Genomic DNA, 19,176 nt, shown 5'->3' with positions numbered 1-19,176 from the left:
CTATTTTAGGACTATACAGTTTTATTTGTTCCCGAAATTGAGTTTTGTTGATTGGAAATGTTAAAATAAAGTTTATTTTAAAATTTTTCAAAAATAAAGTGATATAGATTTTTAAACACGAGCCATTTGCGTCACCACGCGGTCATCATTGCCACGACATGTGTTCACACTGCGCATGCTCCACTGACACTTCCGGTCGGTCTCTATAAATCGATCAGAGAGAGGAAGCTGCATGAAGCAGGTGGACTCACAACAACATCGAGCACCGAAAAACTCGATTCGGTTTGTTTTTCATAATTGGGTGAAACAAACGAAGACACCGCGTTAAGTAAGGGATTTGAACACGGAGCGAAGAAAAGGCACCAAAGAGGTATTTTTTGTTAAAATGCCGCTCCCTGTAAGCATGAAGAACGAGTTAGCTGTATTCGTGAATTCGTGTGTTATGCTAGTATCACCTGTCGTTGTTTAGTTAGCTAGCTATCATTATATTTTCTCATGTAAACACGGTTTAGTTCTCTGTGTTTTGGTTTGTGTCCTGCATCATCATCGTATGAGGAGAAATAAGGGCTGCAGCTGACGATTATTTTATTTCTCGATTAATTTGTATTATTTGTTTTTTTTCCCTCTAAACCTTGAAAGTATGATCTTCTATGATCTTTGTTGTATGGAACAAAGAAACCAGAGGAAAACAATTCACATGAGCTGAAGCTGAACGATCTGAAGATTTGTTCTGTTAGTAATAGGATAATAGTTAATTGTCGAAATAGTTGATAATTAATAAAGTATTCGAATCAAGTGTTTTGTATTGAAGGGGGTGAAATGTAAAACTTTTTTATTTTATATACAAAAAACTCATTGATTAGTTGCTATGAGTTAATCATAGTAAATAAATGAATTGTTGGAGCCCTATTACAAAGCAAGACATGGTCCAAATAAGGTACTTATGTGCTTGAAATGGTATCAAATGACTTATTGATAGTCTGTTAATATAATTATGCCATAGCTATGTAACATTACTTCAATCGCAATAAATTCTTACCAGGGCTTTAAAAAAAAATATGACCTATGTTTGAACATGGAGAAATTAGGCTGCAGAAATGTTTTGCCTTGCATATTTGTTATTGTTTGACTCCATAAGCAGTCGTGATCACAGTGTTATCACTGTCTACATGTAATAATAAAGAGTTCTGCTGTTAGATTAGGGCATTTGAGCCTTTCCTAATGTTCAACATGTTACATCCTCCTTGTCAGTGGATGTCCACGGAGCCTGTGTCTCATGGACAGCTTCTTCCACCAGAGAGATGGAGTTCCCGTGGCACAGTAGGGAGCTTTTGGAGCAGCTTGATCGGCAGCGTAAGCAGGGTCTGCTGTGTGACTGCACCTTTGTTGTGGATGGGGTGGACTTCAATGCTCACAAAGCTGTGCTGGCAGCCGGCAGCGTTTACTTCCGCACCCTTTTTCTGGACCAGAAAGATGTGGTGCACGTGGACATCAGCAATGCAGCAGGTAGGTTTGAGCTGCAAACACACTTCTGAGTTGTAAATTATTATTATTTCCATTATTGTTATTATTGGCATAGCAGTATGCCACCTCTAACACTTTTACTAAAATAATATTAAATGAACTGCATCATTTCTGCTGTCTCTCCAGTGGACCTATTGTGGTTCTGATTTTCGTTGCAGGTTTGGGTCCGATCCTGGAGTTTATGTACACGGCCGAACTGCATTTAAGTCCACAGAATGTAGAGGCCGTGCTGGCTGTTGCAAACATTCTACAAATACAAGAGATTGTGAACGCCTGTTCTGCATACCAGTCAATGTCAAATCCAGTTCCTTCAGTCATAACATTTGGATTTCGCTGTTGGTGAGTCTGGTCTGAAGACTGCGCAGCAGGATTCTCATTTCATGGAAATGCCAGATGAAGAACAACATCATCAAGCAGAAGCAGATTCATTTTATCCACTAAAGAGGATTTTGTGTGTGAAATGGTAATTATGTAATTTATTACATAGACAGAGATGGTGAAAATGCATATCATAAGTATGGGAAAAAGTAGTGATATACTTGTGTATATAAATATGTTACTTTTATATATTCCAGACCCCCGAGCGACAGGATTTCAAGGTAGAACAAGAGCAACAGGCAGAGGCAGAAGCAGATTCGTTTTCTTCCACTGAAGACGATTTTGTGTGTGAAATGGTAATTATGTAATTCATTACATAGACAGAGATGGTGAAAATGCATATCAAAAGCATGGAAAAAAGTAGTGATATACTTGTGTATATAAATTAGGGCTGTCAAAATGTATGCGTTAACGCAGGATGATTAATTTGTGGAATTAACGCATTAATTTTTTTTAACGCATTAACGCACTTTCTCACTTTCATTGCGCTAAGGGTAGACGTGCAGTTTATGAACAGGCAAGGCAGGCAACTGCTTGGGGCCCTGAGCCGATAGGGGGCACCCGACACTCGGAGCCTGAGGGCTGTTACCTAAATGCATCAGTGACCAGCCGCATCCCTGTCCCCCTTAAACAACATTGGTTGATTTGCAATGACATCTCAGTAGGAAACCTCCCTAAAGGGGCCCCACGTGACCTCACGTTAACCTGTGTGAAGTTATGAAGAGGAGTTATCAATCGGGTAGTTAGAAGAGGATGAAGAAAAATGAAAGAAAGACACACAGTTGTCAGTGGCACTACTGGCGCAGATAATGATATAATCGTAACATTAACATTAAATGACTGCTGTTACTGAATAGTTACTTTGTCTAACCAACAGGGACACAGACTTGAACAGCAGCTAACATTAGCGTCAGAATGCTGGCTGACGCTAACGAGTAGAAGCAGTGCTTCAAAGGTGCTGATGAGGAATTTCCTACTATGGGTTTAATAAGAAAACTATTTAACTTCTATACTTTATATTTTGTTTATAATGTGAGTCATTTACAGTGCAATGTATACTTTTTTATACATTGTTATATTTATATATTTATAGAGAGAGAGAGAGAGAGAGAGATATTTACAGTATTTAATTTTTTCTATATATCTCTATTGTCTTATAATATGGGTTCTTTACAGTGTAATGTTTATTTTTTACTAAGTTTGTATAGGTTTTTTAAAAAACTTATTTACAGTACTTTATTGCTCTTAACATGTATATTTTCACATACATAAATGAATCGTGAAAATCCATGTTTAATCTTTTGACAGTCCTGATATAAATATGTTACTTTTATTTATTCCAGACCCCTGTGCAACAGGATTTCAAGGAAGTGAGAGATGACATGGAAGAACAAGAGCAACAGGCAGAGGCAGAAGAATTTGCTGAAAAGGATGCATCTCAAGGAAAATCACCCTCAAAAATGGATGGCAGTGCCCTTGGCAGTAATCCTCAAATAGCTGATGTCGAAGTCAAGGTCTTCTCTAACACTGCATATCGGCGAATCGATGACAAGAAGAATTCCTGCCTTTACTGCAAGAAGCCTTTTGCAAAGTTAACAAGACATCTGAGGCAAAAGCATTCCGACATTGCTGAGGTGGCCAAGGCACTTGACCACAGTCAAGGATCAGCCATGCGTGATCTACTTCTGAGCAAAATCAGAAACGTGGGCAATTACAATCATAACTGTTTGGTCTTGTCTTCTGGTGAGTAAATAAGGAAAAATAATACCAAAAAGAAAAGCAACTTACAATACTCTAGCAACAGATTATCTGCCTTGCAGGTTTTGCTCTGCCATGTACCTGAAATCAGACCTCTGGAGACACCATAGGCGCTGCAAACTGCAGGTTGAAAAGGATCGGCCTCTGAAGAGAATATTCAGCACCAACTGTTCCCTGATGTTGCCTATGGACAAGACACTTTCCAATGAACTTAAAAACATTCTTGAGGAAATGACGTGTGACTCTGTCACTGATCTGGTGAAATCTGATGCGCTCATCATTTCATTGGGAGAGAGAACGTTCCTCCAAAATGGGGTTAGACGACAACGGGCTGGAATTTGATCGACCCAGGAAAATACAACACTGTTTTGGAGGCTGAAGAAGGGATGACTGGGTTTGATGCATTGACAAACCGATTTTCAACTCCCACGACGGCTCTCAAACTTCGTTATTCCCTTGTAAAAGTGACACATATTTTGCAAGGAGAGGCGCTGCAGCAAGAGGACGATGCCTTGAAGAGAAGAGCAGAGCAGTTCCGTGAACTAATTGAAGTAGAATGGACATGTGTCAGCTATTGCACTGAAGACACTATACCAAAAGAAATGGAACTGTCCCCAAATGCTGCCCCAAGATGAGGACATTAAGAGACTGTAAAACCATCTGAAATGCTTCAAGGCCTTATCCCTAACCTTAAACATAACCATTATTAGTTAACAACGTAACTTAACCACAATTCCAATCTGAGCCCTAGACATAACCAGTTTCTCAGAAATGAGATTCTGCCTCATTAGGACCAGGTTTTGGTCTCCTTGAGGACTTATGGTCCTGACAAGGTCAGTGTTTATGCAAGAAAAGGTCCTTAAGAGGTGACACACACACGTTTCTCATTCATAATTTGTTGTATGTTCCTTCCATTTTCTACCACTTTATCCTCCACCGGAGGGTCACTGTGCCTATCTCAGCTGACATAGAGCGGGGTACACCCTGGACAGTTCGCCAGTCCATCGCAGGGCCACATATAGAGACAAACAACCATTCACTCACACTCTCACACCTACGGTCAATTAAGGGGTCTTTATTCCCCGAATCTGCATGCTTTTTGGACTGTGGGAGGAAGCCACTGGGAGAACATTCAAACTCCTTGCAGAAAGGCCCTTGCTCAAAGTTGTTCCAACTGGAGCTCAACTTGCTGCAAAGGCGAGAGCACTAACCACTACACCAACCTTGGGCCCTTGTTGTATGTTATATACTGTAATAATAGTTGCGTGAATAAAACCCTCATTTGACTGTAAACATCCTGACCTTTTTGATTTCTGTTTGAACGTACAGTAAAGTACAGGGAGCTAATGATTTGATTATACATTAAAATGGAAATGCAATGTACAGTGTTCATAAAATTAGTGTTTTAAGTTATTTACGTTTTAATGGGAAATGGTAATAAATCAAACCTCTTTATCATCCACAGGCTACAAGACACAAACAGCATGAACTATATCAATATTTTAAACTACAGGCAAAAGCAAACTTTATGCTCTACAGCAGACATTTTCTTGATATATAGAATTGTTTTTTGACATTTAGCCAAAGATGTGAAATTATATTTTTCATTATCCCTGCCTTCACTTCCCTTTTGTAATCATCACTGCACAGCAATTTTAGAAAGTATGATTGTTAGCATAATTGACCTGACAGATTATAATAGAACAAAGGAATAAAGGTGTGAACATCACATGACAATCATCTTTTCATAATCAATACAGAGTACTCAGCACTGCATACATTTACTGATAACAGAGAGTGTTTTGATTCAGTCTTTTGTGCGTCGAGGCATTAATGAGGCATCTGCCCTGCTTTCATGAGGACAGATTTTCAATGGTGAATGAGTATGAGTAGAATGTCTGTCTGTGTACAGTATATACATACATAATGTTCTTGGACTATACAGTTTCATATGTGAAGTCATGTTCGAAATGGAGTTGTTTTGTAAATTGGAAATATTAAAATAAAGTTTATTTAAAACTTTATTTTAAAAATAACAACACAAATAACAAAAAGACAGTATCACCATCGGTGATTGACTTTCAAACACGAGCCATTTGCGCCACCACGCGGTCATCATTGACACGACGTGTGTTCACACTGCGCACGCTCCACTGACACATCCGGCCGGTCTCTATCAATCGATCAGAGAGAGGAAGATGGCGGTGGATGGACTCAGCGCAGCAGGATCGATCACCGAAAAACTCGATTGGGTTTGTTTTTCATGATTGAGTGAAACAAACGAAGGCGCCACCTGAAGTGAGGGGTTTGAACACGGAGTGAAGGAAAGACTCCAAAGAGGTATTTTTTGTTAAAATGGCGTTCCCTGTAAGCACGAAGAACGAGTTAGCTGTAAAAAGAACAGGCGACTAACACAGGCCAGTCTCCTCGAGCCGCCATGTTGTCTGCATTACGTGCCTGTCTAGGCATGCTAAATTAATCCCTGATAGCTAAGTTGCAAGGATGAAGGAATTGTAATCGATATATTGCATTGTTAAACCCATGTGGTGAAAAGTTTCAGAGGAACTGCGCTGTCTGTTGCTACTCACTGTTAATAGTGTTTTAACAGGACATTAAAGTTGAATTCGTGTGTTATTCTAGTATCGCCTGTCGTTGTTTAGTTAGCTAGCTCTAATTATATTTTCCCATGATATGAACAACACATTCCCTATGATAACGGACGTTAACTGTAAAAACAGTTTCGGTCTGTCTCTGTGTTGTGGTTTGTGACCTGCATCAGCATCGTATGATTACAAATAAGTGCTGCAGCTAACGATTATTTATTTTATTTATCGATTGATTAATTTGTGATTAGTGGTTTTTTTAAGGGAATGATTTTCTATGATTCTATGAAAAGTGGATCTGTTTTTCCCAAAACCTCAAAATGATTACTTAATCAAGTGTTTTTGTATTGAAGTCTGAAGTTAAGACTTGTTATTTAATATGTTAAAAAAAGTATTTCTCATATCTATTAGTTGCTATTAAAAATAGGTTACAGCACATTGACATTTTACCATTATCCCCTGAATATTCTCTCAAAATTTTTTACAAATTTAATTTAAACATTTTACATTTCACTAAACCATAGGAACACAACACATTGAAGTGGTGCAGCCCTATTACAAAGAAATGGTATCATTGATACAGTCTGTTACTATAATTATGACCTAGTTATGTATCGTTACTTCAATAACAATAATGCTACACAGTTTTACCAGAGCTTTTTAAAAGATGACATGTTAGACCATAGACAAATTAGGCTCCAGTAATGACATAATTGTTTTTGTTTTATTCCATTTAAATAATGTGAAAATAATTAGGTCAAGACAGATACATTTTTATGATTTGTGATCACTGTTTTATCACTGCGTGCATGTAATAATGAAGAGTTCTGCTGGCAGATTAGGCCATTTGAGCCTTTCCTAATGTTCCACATGTTACATCCTCCTTTGGATGTCCAGAGAGCCTGTTTCTCAATGTCAGCTTCTTCCACCAGAGAGATGGAGTTCCCATGGCACAGTGGGAAGGTTCTGGAGCAGCTTGATCGGCAGCGTAAGCAGGGTCTGCTGTGTGACTGCACCTTTGTTGTGGATGGGGTGGACTTCAAGGCTCACAAAGCTGTACTGGCAGCCTGCAGCGTTTACTTCCGCACCCTCTTTCTGGACCAGAAAGATGTGGTGCATCTGGACATCAGCAATGCAGCAGGTAGGTTTTTTATTTTTTTTATTTTTTATTATTGTTATTGTTATTGTTATTATTGGCATTGCAGCATACCACTGCTAACACTTTTGCTCAAATAATATTAAATAAACTGCATCATTCCTACTGTCTCTAGTGGACCTATTGTTCTCCTGATTATCGTTGCAGGTTTGGGACAGGTCCTGGAGTTTATGTACACGGCCAAACTGAATTTAAGTCCACAGAATGTAGAGGATGTGCTGGCGGTTGCAAACTTTCTACAAATGCAAGAGATTGTGAACGCCTGCTCTGCATACCAGTCAATGTCAAATCCAGCTCCTTCAGTCATAACATTGGATTTCACTGTCGGTGAGTCCAGTCTTTACATGGGTTTAGTGTAAGATATATTTCTACACTTTGGTTGGTGGCAGTCATTACAAATAACTTCCACACTATAAAGAAGTAAGAACACAATTGAATGATCCACTTTTTGATTAGATCTTACATTGTAATCCATACATGAAATGTTAAATGTTATTCAATAGTTGTCCACTATTTTTCTGATATGAAAATACACCACTTTTTCTTGTTATTGAATAAAACAGATGAAAAGCCAGGTGAGAGCGAGCAGAAAGAGAAGGAAAGTGACCTGGCAGAAGTGGCATCACAGGCTGAGGAGATTCCTTCTTGCAACCCAAAAGAAGACAAAGAGCCCCCACAAAATCAGGATGATTTGAAGGGGGAAATCTCTGCAGGAACAAGTCCATCCCCAACCAACTCAAGAGGACAACATTCCAAATCCTCTCCCCCTACTGCTCAAATAAAGATTGAAAGTGTTGCAACTGGATTTCAGGATGACCCCTCTGACACAGACTACACACCTAGTGAGTAAAGCTGATATTAACAGTCAGTCCATTTGGCATGTTTGTTAGCGTCTTTAAACCAATTGTTGCGGGCCCTCATGATGTTTCAACAAATAAACTTAGGGATATTATCTCTGTTTTTGCAGAAGCACAGTCAAAGTCTAGTGGCAGATCAACATACATAAGCTCTCGAGGGAGAAGAATCAGAAGATCTCTTCGACGAAACTCCTTACCTGGTGAGCAGTCTGCACAGGTTGCCTTTTCTGTATCAGCCTGAACATCCAAACACCTCTGCCCCCAAGGCTTTAGTGTTCCTGATTGTGAAAGTCCTACTTTCAATTAGGTTGTCAGTAAAACATTTTATCATTTGAAAAGTGGCCTTCTGAAACCTATGATGTCCCAGTAAGACACTAAGTAGACCATATTTAAGTTTTAAGTGTTCTGTATTTCGATCCTCACAGACAGTAACTCAGAGGATGAAGGCACAACAAAGACAAAACCTCAGAAGAAGGTGGTGGAGCCAGTAGATGTGGATGAGGGAGAGGAGGACGACTCTGGCGAGACTGGTGATGGTGGAGCTGATGATGAAGATGGGGATGGAGATGGAGAGGAAGACGGCGAGGACAGCCAGCAGTCAAAAGAAGTCGATTCTAGCACTGAGCAAGATGGGAGACAAACTCAGTCAGCATCAATGAGCAGTCGATCTGAGTCAAAGCCTTACAGCTCCGTGACACACAAATGTGAGGTAAGAAATATCTTACTCTTTGTAGTGTTTCTTCTGATGCTGTGTGTGTTGTGGTAGTAAAGGTGACCAAGTTAGGTCTTTGTATATAAACAGTAGCAGGTGTGATTAATAAGGAAGAATAAATCTCTGACTTTGCTTCAGCCACCTTTTCACATTTTTGTTACATATTTATTCATTTTGTTTCCTTCTTCTTCTTCTCTCTAGGACTGTGGGAAGAAATTCACCCACACTGGCAACTTTAAGAGGCACATGCGCATTCACACAGGAGAGAAACCTTTCAGCTGTCGGGACTGCAACAAAGCGTTCTCTGACCCAGCAGCCTGTAAAGCCCATGAGAAAACACACAGGTGAGTTACTTTGTTACTTTACCCGCATGGCCATTTGATTATACCTCCTGACAAACCTCTGTCAAGTTTGTGTTTTAAATTGAGTTGTTGTTGTCCTCTAGCCCCCTGAAGCCATACTGCTGCTCTACATGTGGAAAGAGCTACCGTCAGATCAGCCTACTCAACCTTCATCGCAAACGCCACACAGGCGAAGCGCGCTACAGCTGCAGTGTGTGCAGCAAGCTCTTCACCACATCTGGCAACCTGAAGAGGCACCAGTTGGTGCACAGCGGGGAGAAGCCATACCACTGCAACTTCTGCAATAAGGCCTTTTCCGACCCCACCGCCAAGATGAGACATCTAGAGATACATGACACAGACAAGGGCCACAAATGTCCAAACTGTGAAAAAAGATTCAATCAGGTAAAGGCACATTTGTGAGTGTTACGCTTTGCTCCACAGCAGCCATAACTGCATTATTTTTCATTAGACACAACTTTTCCAGTTCTTCAAACATTACTGAAATCCTGAGCTGAGAAGTTCTTAAACTCTTCATAATTATTTCCTATTTTTTGTCCACTATACATTAAATTACTTGTTGCATGTTTGTTAATTATTTACATGATCTATCTGATATGTTGTAGATGGGGAATTTGAGAGCGCACTTAAAGATCCATATAACAGACGGGCCTCTCAAATGTAAAGAATGTGGCAAACAGTTTACCACTTCAGGTAAGAAGAAACAGCAGAATGTTTTTGTTGTTGTTGTTTTTTTTTTTTTTTATATTCTTTAATTATTTGATCAACATCTCTAAATAACTGAAGAGTAAGTAATTTAGTAGGCCTGATCTTTTTATTCTAATCAATGAAAGGCTCACAATCTCTCACTACATACAAATCTGCCTACCAAAGAAAAATCCGAGTGGCAAGTGGATCTCCCACACCAAAGGAGGGCAACTACATTTGAATTTGGTATTTGTTAAAATAGAGCAAAACAGATTAAAATGCCTCTTGTTAATTTCTGCTCACCTTATCTGGCTAATTCTAATATAGGAGTTAGATAATGTTTTCTAAAATCTTGTGTTGACACGATGAGATTATCATTGGTCAGTGCACAAAAAGTTATTGGCTTTGGAATTTTCTGCTCCTCAAATATGAGGTTTTGCTGTTTTTCTCCATTAAATGTTTCCTATTGCTGGATATGTAATTCAGAGCAAGAATAATTGTTAGTTTCAGCCCCACTGTTGTCATGTGAATCAAATGCCTCACACGTGTGGATTTATGGTGGGTAGGAAATGTAAAAAAAAAAAGTACTATAATGTTATATTACATTGTATTACAATCTATCCAAATGAAGCTATGTGTGTAGTTGTCTCTATTTTGGTCTAAGCTTTAGTGGTGGTGTCTGCTTTTTAGGAAATCTGAAGAGACACCTGCGGGTTCACAGCGGGGAGAAACCGTACATCTGTGTGCACTGTCAGAGAGCTTTCAGTGACCCTGGAGCTCTGCAGCGACATGAACGTATCCACACAGGTACTAAGACAGACTCTGACATGTTGGTAAATGTGAAGGTAAAGGAATTAATTCTCATTTTTCAATACATGCGTACAGTGAGACAATATTTGGTGTGTTACAGGAGAAAAGCCGTGTGTCTGTGCTATCTGTGGTAAAGCCTTCACCCAGGCCAGCTCGCTTATCGCTCATGTCCGCCAGCACACAGGAGAGAAGCCGTATGTGTGTGATCGCTGTGGCAAAAGGTCAGTTTGGTACAAGAGAACAGACACAGTGATGCTATAGGTATAATTCTTGTACCCAAGGAACCTGAATGTATCAATTGAGAAATTATGGAAATATGTGAAAACATAAGCTATTGGTTTGCAAGAAACGTGGATAATTATGTATCTGTCTGAGCTACACAGTGGTGCTTTCTTCAGTCTTCAATAAAGCATTTTGTACTGAAAAGACATTTCAAACAAAAATGCTGCATTAAATGTCAGTTGTTTTTTTTCAGTAATATGGGACGTCAGATGAGAGCTGTATCTTATGCTTCTCTCTGGACAGGTTTGTGCAGTCCAGTCAACTGGCAAATCACATTCGGCATCACGACAATGTCCGTCCTCACAAGTGTCAGATGTGCAACAAGGCATTTGTGAATGTGGGAGATCTGTCGAAGCACATAATCATACACACAGGTAAGGATTATATTTAGTTTTTGGGTCATCGAGGCTTTCGCTGCACAATGTTCGACATTTGCATATTTTCCTTCATTTTGCGATCTTTCTTTTCCCCAGGGGAGAAACCTTTCCTATGTGATAAATGTGGCAGAGGATTTAACCGCGTGGACAATCTGCGATCCCACGTCAAAACCGTCCACCACGGCAAGGCCGGCATGAAGCGGCTGGTAGTGGCTGGGGGCTGCATAGACGAGGGGCCTGACGGTTATCCGGGCTCAGCCACCTCTGACAGTGAGATTAACATCGTCACTGTTACCGCAGATGATATCGTCACTTTGGCAGGAAGCGCTGTCACTCAGCTGACAGGTCAGACAGCATCTGCGACACAGAACATCCTGCAGTATGTAAATGACGTGTTATTGACCTCACACATATGTTTACAGTCGTACCAGTGGCTGCTACGGTGTCTGCAGATGAGACTGAAGCTTTAAAAGCTGAAATCACCAAAGCAGTAGAGAAAGTGCAAGAAGAAGGTAAGTCTTTAAATAACTAAATATATAAACTCAAACATCTATATTTGAACAACATTGTATGTCGAACTATAACAGGATAGGGGAAAGAAAATGCAATGAAGGCCAACTAAAGGTGTATGAGAATGTATAAATAAATGATTGTACAAGACAATTTAAGTTAAACACTTTTTGATTTGAGGAAACATGCACATGCAATCAGTCATAATATAACAGCTTAATAACAAAATGTTTTTATTGAAAATATGATTTATATCAGTGGGGTTTATTGGAAAATGTGAGTTTTCCCATGGAAACATGGAATTTACAGAGTGTTTGTATATTTAACATTGTAAATATTACCATCACTGCTGGAATTCTCATATCAAACAAATGCTTCAACAATCCTTATGAGCTTATTGTATGTAATAAAATATAAAATAAATAAATAAATGAGGTCAGTGAGTCTCAACTGAAAATTGATGATTTCAAAGTGATTACAAATTGCATTGATGCCAGTGACATTTACTGATAAAGAAAAGTATGGTTTAATTTAATTGACAGTGTTCAGGGAATTGTTGATGTTTTAATTCCATCTGCTTCACAAGTTGATTTTCACACTGTAGCCTGAGCCTCTGCAATAATTACTGCAGTATGATTTTGCAGGAATGTTTATTTTGTTTATGGTTAATAAATAAATGTATGCCAATATCTGTAAAAAAATGTAAATATGGTAGAGTAAATCTTTTCAATCTAAGGCATGATGAATAGGAATGGCTCACTTTTGTAAATTTCTTCTGTTCCTAGACCCTGACACCCAGATCTTGTACGCTTGTGACTCATGTGGCGATAAATTCTTGGATGCAAGCTCCCTAGCTCAGCACGTACGGATACACACAGCTCAAGCCTTGGTCATGTTTCAGGCAGATTCTGACTTTTACCAGTACACCACAGCCACTACCGCTGAGGGGGAAACTACCACAACATGGCAAGCCACGACTGAGCAGGTCATCCAGGAAGGGGAAAACTGATCTGCTGCGCCCAGGATGCAGAAAGATGAATGATACATGAGAACAAGAAGAATGGATCATTAGGGTTGTTACATCAAGAGGAGGAAACCAACACTTGACTCCAAACAGAAGGAATGGATGAAAGGTGGAAAATATGAAAGGGATAGTGTGTCAAGTTTAGTGAAGATTTGTGAAATATTGTTTATAATAGAAATGTAATTTATACAGGAGGAGCAGTACAATTTACATAATGAGATATGGTCATTTGGTAAAGATTGAGGTGGTTATACCATGTATAGTTTTTTAGACTGAAATGCAAGTTTGTGCATTGTAATTTGTGACTTTTACAGTAGATGTTCGCAAAATAATCCAAACACCTCTCTCTGTGTTACTCTCCATTCCACTATGGTGACAATGTACATTTCTATTAAACAAACTATTTTATTGTACTTAGTTGAAGTATTTTCCTGAAATGCAGATAAATTATATGAGGTGATTTGTAATGTCCTGACACTGTAAATACTGTGCATGTGTAAAGTTTGTAGATTTGCTATGTGTCCTCAAGTCTTATCACCTCTGATAAAAGATTAAAAGAAACATTTGTGGTAATGTCAGACCTATCAACATTTTTCCATTTTATTGTTATTACAAGACATTTTTCTTTTGTCTTTTATGACAATAACTTGGTTACATTGTCAAGAAGATGGTGTTGTTATTGTTTACATTGATCAGCAAGATGCTTAAATGAAAATAAGTAACCTTGATTAGTCTCACTGGAAATCATCAGATTAATAAAAAATGACCACCCTTATTTTGTGTTGTTTTGCTCATTGATTAAGCTATACTTAATTTTCTTACACATTACATAGCTCATGGAATTACTAAAATAACATGGCTTTTATATTGATGTCGGTTCAACGTGCATATTTTTAATATTAGTAAATAATGCAGCAGATATTTCCGCAATTGTCACTCTTGTAATAAAGCTTTGATCCCATTGGTGGAGTGACAGTCAGAGGATGACGCGTTCCTCTCTTTGATTGGCTGGATCTATGGGTCAAAGTTGAGTCGCCTGTTAACGCTGACGTCCACTTCTGCTGCAAAATGGCGTCGCTGACAGGAGACGTGCAGACCGACCGGTCCGATTCTTTACCATCGTCGAAAAAACAGAGCAGAATGGTGACCCAAATGAGGTTTAGACTGCTGGACAACCGTGTTCTTTTGCTCCTCTCGTTAGCCTCCATGTTGCATTGTGCTGTGGCTGACGGTAGGACGCTGGTTCTTCTGGACAACCTCAACATCAGAGACACCCATTCAATGTTCTTCCGCAGCCTGGCAGGTCAGTAAAGGATTCATAAACGTTTTTAATCTGTAACCCTTCTTCTCCATAATGTTATCGTTCTTACTTGTAATGCACCTCTAGCAGAGAATAAAGATGATTTAGGACATGAAGAACTTCTACACTTCCGACTTGCAACGCACCAAGGCTGCTAGCATTAGCTTAGCTGTATTGTGTCTCGCTGAACGTCAGTCTATTTGAGCGTTTATCAGGTTAAACTGTTCTTAAATACACGATGACGCCTGTGTTAAACGTCAATTTACACTGCTTTGAATCCATACACATGCGCTCGTCACTTCGGCATACCTCCAGTACACCAAGGCGTGTTCAAATAATCGTATGTAGATGTCATATTAGCTGTACATTGTGGTATAGTAGCTATCATATCAACCAGATATTTCCTTGCAGCCTTGGTGTCACGATCGGGAATACATTAGAGTCACGCCATTAAAAAATAATCAGGACTTTAAACTTGTTGCATTGAATTTGTGTTGCATTTGCTGAAGTATAGGCATGTCTAAGTTAACAGACACACGGAGGTGTGGAATATTTTTGGCAAATAAATTGTATTGGAAATGCACATTTTAATATATCCTGTCAATTGGGATAATAGTTTTTGACTGGATTTAGTGTTTGCAGACCTTGTAATGATCGTATAGCTTGAGAAATATAATGCAGGTGTCTGTAAACTGTTGGGACTTTAACTGACTGGAAGGATACAACAGTGTGTTGTTGTTTTAATGCAGCTGATAATATGACTCTCCTTTTCAGATCGTGGCTTTGACCTTTCGTTCAAGACAGCTGATGATCCCTCCCTATCTCTGATCAAATACGGCCAGTTTCTGTATGACCACTTAGTCATCTTTTCTCCATCAGTTGAAGGTGAATTTCACACTTCAGTCATACGTTAGTATAACTGCTCATTTGCCAAATTGCAGGAAGTTCTAAACTGTCTTTTCTGGTCATCTGCAGACTTTGGAGGAAATATAAATGTGGAGACCATTACGTCCTTCATTGACGGTGGAGGGAATGTCCTGGTTGCTGCCAGTTCAGATATCGGTCAGTTGGCTTCTAACAGCTTTTTCTACAATCATTATCTTGTCATTTAGAATCCTCAAAACATTGTTCTCTTGCTACACAGGTGACCCTCTGAGGGAGCTGGGAAGTGAGTGTGGCATTGAATTTGACGAGGAGAAGACTGCTGTTATTGACCATCACAACTATGATGCCTCTGATCCTGGAGAGGTAAACGCACAATGGGACCATTTACTGTACTTTGCTTCATAAACCCAGTATTCAGTCATTACATTTTAACATTATTGTTTACACTTGATTCTTCTCGTCTACAGCACTCTTTGATTGTTGCTGACCCAGAGAACCTGCTGAAAGCTCCCACTATTGTCGGAAAACCCACCAACAAACCTATTCTCTTCAAGGGTGTTGGGTAAGCAAAGCTCTAGTGTCAATTTATTTAATTGCATTGGCAGTGTCCCCTCTTCCACATGTTGCACTAAATGTCCATGATTTATTGAATTTGGGAGGGTGCTAAGTCACTGTCGGTATTCGATTTCATGATATGTTCAGCTCTAAGTTTCCTTCTTCTCTTTAATATATCAGTGCTCATATTGTATGGCTGTGTATTTCAGTTGTTTGTGTTTGTACAATTTAAATGGACACTGTGACACTGCCTTTTTTTGCACTTGTTTTCAAATATTGATCATAAAACGTACAGCAATGCAATCTATACCTCCCTCCTTTTTCCAGCATGGTGGCAGACCCAGAGAACCCACTTGTCCTGGACATTCTCACAGGCTCCTCCACCTCTTACTCCTTTTTTCCTGACCGACCCATCTCTCAGGTAACATCACAACATCATGCACATCTCATTATATTGCCAGATTATGAAGTCTAAACACACATCTTAAAACCCATTTTTACTCTTAGGCTTTCGACCCAGTTTGAGACGTTGGTTTTTAAATGTTTTATTGTATTAACTGTTTATTTGTGGTGTTTTTATATTTTCCAAGTATTTTATTGTTTCATTGTTTGTTCTTAGGTCTATTAGGTCACAAGTTTGTATGTTTTATTTATTTATGTCTGTTGGATTGGATTAAATTATCCTACTTTGTGTTGAGCTCCATTAGTGGCATCTTATTTTCCCAGTATGTTGTTTTTGAATTGCCATTTACGTGTGGTGTTAGAATCTATATATAATGGACATATATATTATTAAATTCACTGCATTAAAATTAAGTATATTGTTGAGGACTTTCAATTAATGTTTATTTTATAACTAATTTTTACTTCTCAAGTACCCACATGCTGTTGGCAAAAACACCCTGCTGATCGCTGGCCTTCAGGCCAGAAACAATGCCAGAGTGGTTTTCAGCGGCTCACTGGACTTCTTCAGCGATGCTTTCTTCAACTCTGCGGTGCAGAAGGCCACAGCCGGTTCCCAGAGGTGGGCCTCATCACTTCCATTTTCTTACTGTCTCCTCGAATTCTGTTCCTTAATAAAAATGATCACCACTGACTCACTGTTACGTTCAGTTAAATTGTTTATTTATTTTTTTTAATGTTAAAATGTGTTCTAATCGGCCCATTAATGTTCCAGTAAACCTACTTTAACCATTAGGCCAATTTTTTAAAGGGAATTATTCTAAATGGCTCTGGAAGTGCTCAGTTAATACAGTTAACTACCCATGTGATTAAGCTGTAAAATGTGACTAGAATGGCAGGTTTAAGTTGAGAAAAAAAAGAAAGACTATTGCCTTGATTGTAACTGAATCCTTTCTCTTCTTGTGCTGTTTTTTTAGGCATGAGCAAAACGGAAACATGGAGCTGGCAGAGGCTCTGTCTCGTTGGGTGTTCAAGGAGGCCGGAGTCCTCAGGGTGGGAGCTGTTACTCATCATCCGGTGGGAGAGACCACTCCCCCAGCAGCATACACCATCACTGACCTTGTGGTGAGCTCAAATTTTCTGTGATATGTGTATATGCATGTATGTCGATATGAACAGTCCTCACACTGAAGGTTGTATGTTTAGCCTGTTTTTGTACTTGTGTAAATCTTTCCCTCACAGGAGTACAGTGTTGTCATCGAGATGCTGTCAGAAGGCCGCTGGGTCCCTTTCGATGGAGATGACATACAGCTTGAGTTTGTTAGGATTGATCCCTTCGTCAGAACTTACCTCAAGAAAAACGGTATGCGATTATACATATTGTAAATGTAAAATGTAATATTTATACAACCTAAATGTTTTGTGTCCTTAAGATTCAAGGTGCACTCAACTGTGCGCCCCTTAACCACATCCCTAACCCTGTGTTTTATTTCTACAAGGTGGTAAATACAGCGTCCAGTTCAAGTTGCCTGATGTGTACGGAGTCTTTCAGTTCAAGGTAGACTACAACCGACTGGGCTACACACACCTTTACTCCTCCACCCAGGCAAGTTATTCCAATGGTTCCCTTTACTTGGTTATAACTTAATCAAATCAAAGTGCAAGAAAAGACTGAGTTGGAAACATTATTTGTGTCTCTTTTCCACAGGTATCAGTGCGCCCCCTGCAGCACACTCAGTACGAGCGCTTCATCCCCTCAGCCTTCCCTTACTATGCCAGCGTCTTCTCCATGATGGCCGGTCTCTTTGTCTTCAGCATAGTTTTTCTGCACATGAAAGAGAAGGAGAAGTCAGACTAATGTGGAGAAACGACAGGGATGTGAAAATGAGATTATATATTGAACTTGTGTTGTGAAGAACAGAAATTGAATGTTTGGATGACTCTAATCTTCACACAGGGACTTGGCACTGAAGTCCGTGATAAAAAATAAATAAAACTACAGTTTCTTTTCAGTTGTTGGAACTTTCAACTATATGGGGAGAACTATTTTGGGATCCTGACTGTTTTATTTTCTACTTGGTAATAATGTAAAGACCTGTACTTGTTCTGAAGTGAGTTGGTGTTTATATAAAGTTGCTTTACAATTGATAACATGTATTAATGTAGAGCACTTCCCCTGGGACATGAAAGTAATACATAAAACATTTGACCCCCATTTTGTCAGTCAGGAAAGGTTCTTGAGGAAACTACATGCACTGAATATGCCAACGATTTTGTTTTTGATAAAAGTTAATGTGTTTCCAAAAGTCTAATTAATAAAAAACACTGACATTCCACTCAGTAGAAACACCTGACATGTATGTGATGTGAAAGTCTTTGTTATTTAATGTGTCCATGTGAAAAAGATTTAAATGTAATACTGCACATTGTGACTGTTAAATTGTCATGGCAAAAAACTAGTTCTATGCTATTCATGCTGTAATCCGAATAGGTGATGACTAGTTCATTTGATAGATGATGGCCTACTTAATTTTTCTCAAAACTGGAGGATATTTGAGAATAAGATGTGAAATGCAAATGAATTTGGTTCTGTCAGATATTTCTTCCTGTTAAAAGGGAGTCATTTTCTCCACTGTGCCTTGTGCTTGCTCATTGCGTGAACTAGCAATTTCTTTCCTTGCCTTACCAGACAAGGTGGCTTGTAATATTTGATTAGGCTTGATTCGCACTTTGTAATATTTGCTAAGAACCATGCTTGACAAATTAAGTTTATTTTTTATAAACTTAATGGAATAGAGTAATGTGATACCCCACATCTTTACAGAGAGAATCTGCATCTTCATTTTCAAAACAAGTACAAAACAGCTAGTTTATGGATTATAGTGTTTAGCTATGGCCTTTTTCTGAAAAACTTCTGGTTTAAGTTTAAATAGACACCTGATTCACCAAGGTACATAAAGTACCACTGATTAAAGTGTAGGAATTCACAGAGAT

The 19,176-nt window shown here is 39.0% G+C and overlaps 3 protein-coding genes across 4 annotated transcripts; all 3 read left to right on the top strand.

The window, feature by feature from the left end:
* Positions 1-243: 243 nt before the first annotated feature.
* On the top strand, positions 244-4,919 carry LOC310932377 (zinc finger and BTB domain-containing protein 17-like). Of its 2 annotated transcripts, XR_014592935.1 has the most exons (6): positions 244-370; positions 1,252-1,506; positions 1,683-1,987; positions 2,100-2,198; positions 3,246-3,645; positions 3,723-4,919. XR_014592935.1 is itself a non-coding variant. In XM_083895688.1 (5 exons), exons 2-3 carry the CDS (start codon positions 1,302-1,304, stop codon positions 1,865-1,867), a joined length of 390 nt encoding a protein of 129 aa, XP_083751814.1. In that variant the 5' UTR covers positions 244-370; positions 1,252-1,301; the 3' UTR covers positions 1,868-1,987; positions 2,100-2,198; positions 3,246-4,919. The 2 variants fall into 2 exon arrangements, 1 of the variants encoding a protein (XP_083751814.1); XM_083895688.1 differs by having other exon boundaries at positions 3,246-4,919.
* Positions 4,920-5,859: 940 nt separating this feature from the next.
* Positions 5,860-13,775, top strand: zbtb17 (zinc finger and BTB domain containing 17). Its single transcript, XM_083895159.1, has 15 exons — positions 5,860-6,000; positions 7,196-7,404; positions 7,567-7,746; positions 7,983-8,261; positions 8,387-8,476; positions 8,702-8,985; positions 9,190-9,332; positions 9,434-9,734; positions 9,956-10,043; positions 10,728-10,844; positions 10,948-11,068; positions 11,373-11,503; positions 11,603-11,851; positions 11,929-12,018; positions 12,802-13,775. The coding sequence occupies exons 2-15, from the start codon at positions 7,200-7,202 to the stop codon at positions 13,023-13,025; spliced, it is 2,502 nt and encodes an 833-aa protein (XP_083751285.1). The 5' UTR covers positions 5,860-6,000; positions 7,196-7,199; the 3' UTR covers positions 13,026-13,775.
* A 333-nt stretch (positions 13,776-14,108) lies between these two features.
* ddost (dolichyl-diphosphooligosaccharide--protein glycosyltransferase subunit (non-catalytic)) lies at positions 14,109-18,681 on the top strand (the record flags this gene model as incomplete). The annotated part of the gene is made up of 11 exons (XM_083895383.1): positions 14,109-14,343; positions 15,115-15,225; positions 15,316-15,402; positions 15,485-15,588; positions 15,693-15,787; positions 16,108-16,201; positions 16,656-16,804; positions 17,160-17,307; positions 17,425-17,545; positions 17,682-17,788; positions 17,891-18,681. 11 exons carry the CDS (start codon positions 14,109-14,111, stop codon positions 18,038-18,040), a joined length of 1,401 nt encoding a protein of 466 aa, XP_083751509.1. The 3' UTR covers positions 18,041-18,681.
* Positions 18,682-19,176: the final 495 nt, after the last annotated feature.

This window comes from Microchirus variegatus (genome assembly GCF_963457635.1).
Source record: "Microchirus variegatus genome assembly, chromosome: 9".
Lineage (NCBI taxonomy): Eukaryota > Metazoa > Chordata > Actinopteri > Pleuronectiformes > Soleidae > Microchirus > Microchirus variegatus.
Note: the sequence above shows the minus strand (reverse complement) of the source record. Positions and strands in the feature narration are given on the sequence as shown.

Bases quoted from the DNA above. Each gene is read 5' to 3' on its own strand.
- LOC310932377 (XM_083895688.1), top strand. From the start codon at position 1,302: ATGGAGTTCCCGTGGCACAGTAGGGAGCTTTTGGAGCAGCTTGATCGG. The intron at 1,507-1,682 runs GTAGGTTTGAGC...TTTTCGTTGCAG, and splicing joins GGACATCAGCAATGCAGCAG to GTTTGGGTCCGATCCTGGAG.
- zbtb17 (XM_083895159.1), top strand. From the start codon at position 7,200: ATGGAGTTCCCATGGCACAGTGGGAAGGTTCTGGAGCAGCTTGATCGG. The intron at 8,477-8,701 runs GTGAGCAGTCTG...CGATCCTCACAG, and splicing joins TCGACGAAACTCCTTACCTG to ACAGTAACTCAGAGGATGAA. The intron at 12,019-12,801 runs GTAAGTCTTTAA...TTCTGTTCCTAG, and splicing joins AGAGAAAGTGCAAGAAGAAG to ACCCTGACACCCAGATCTTG.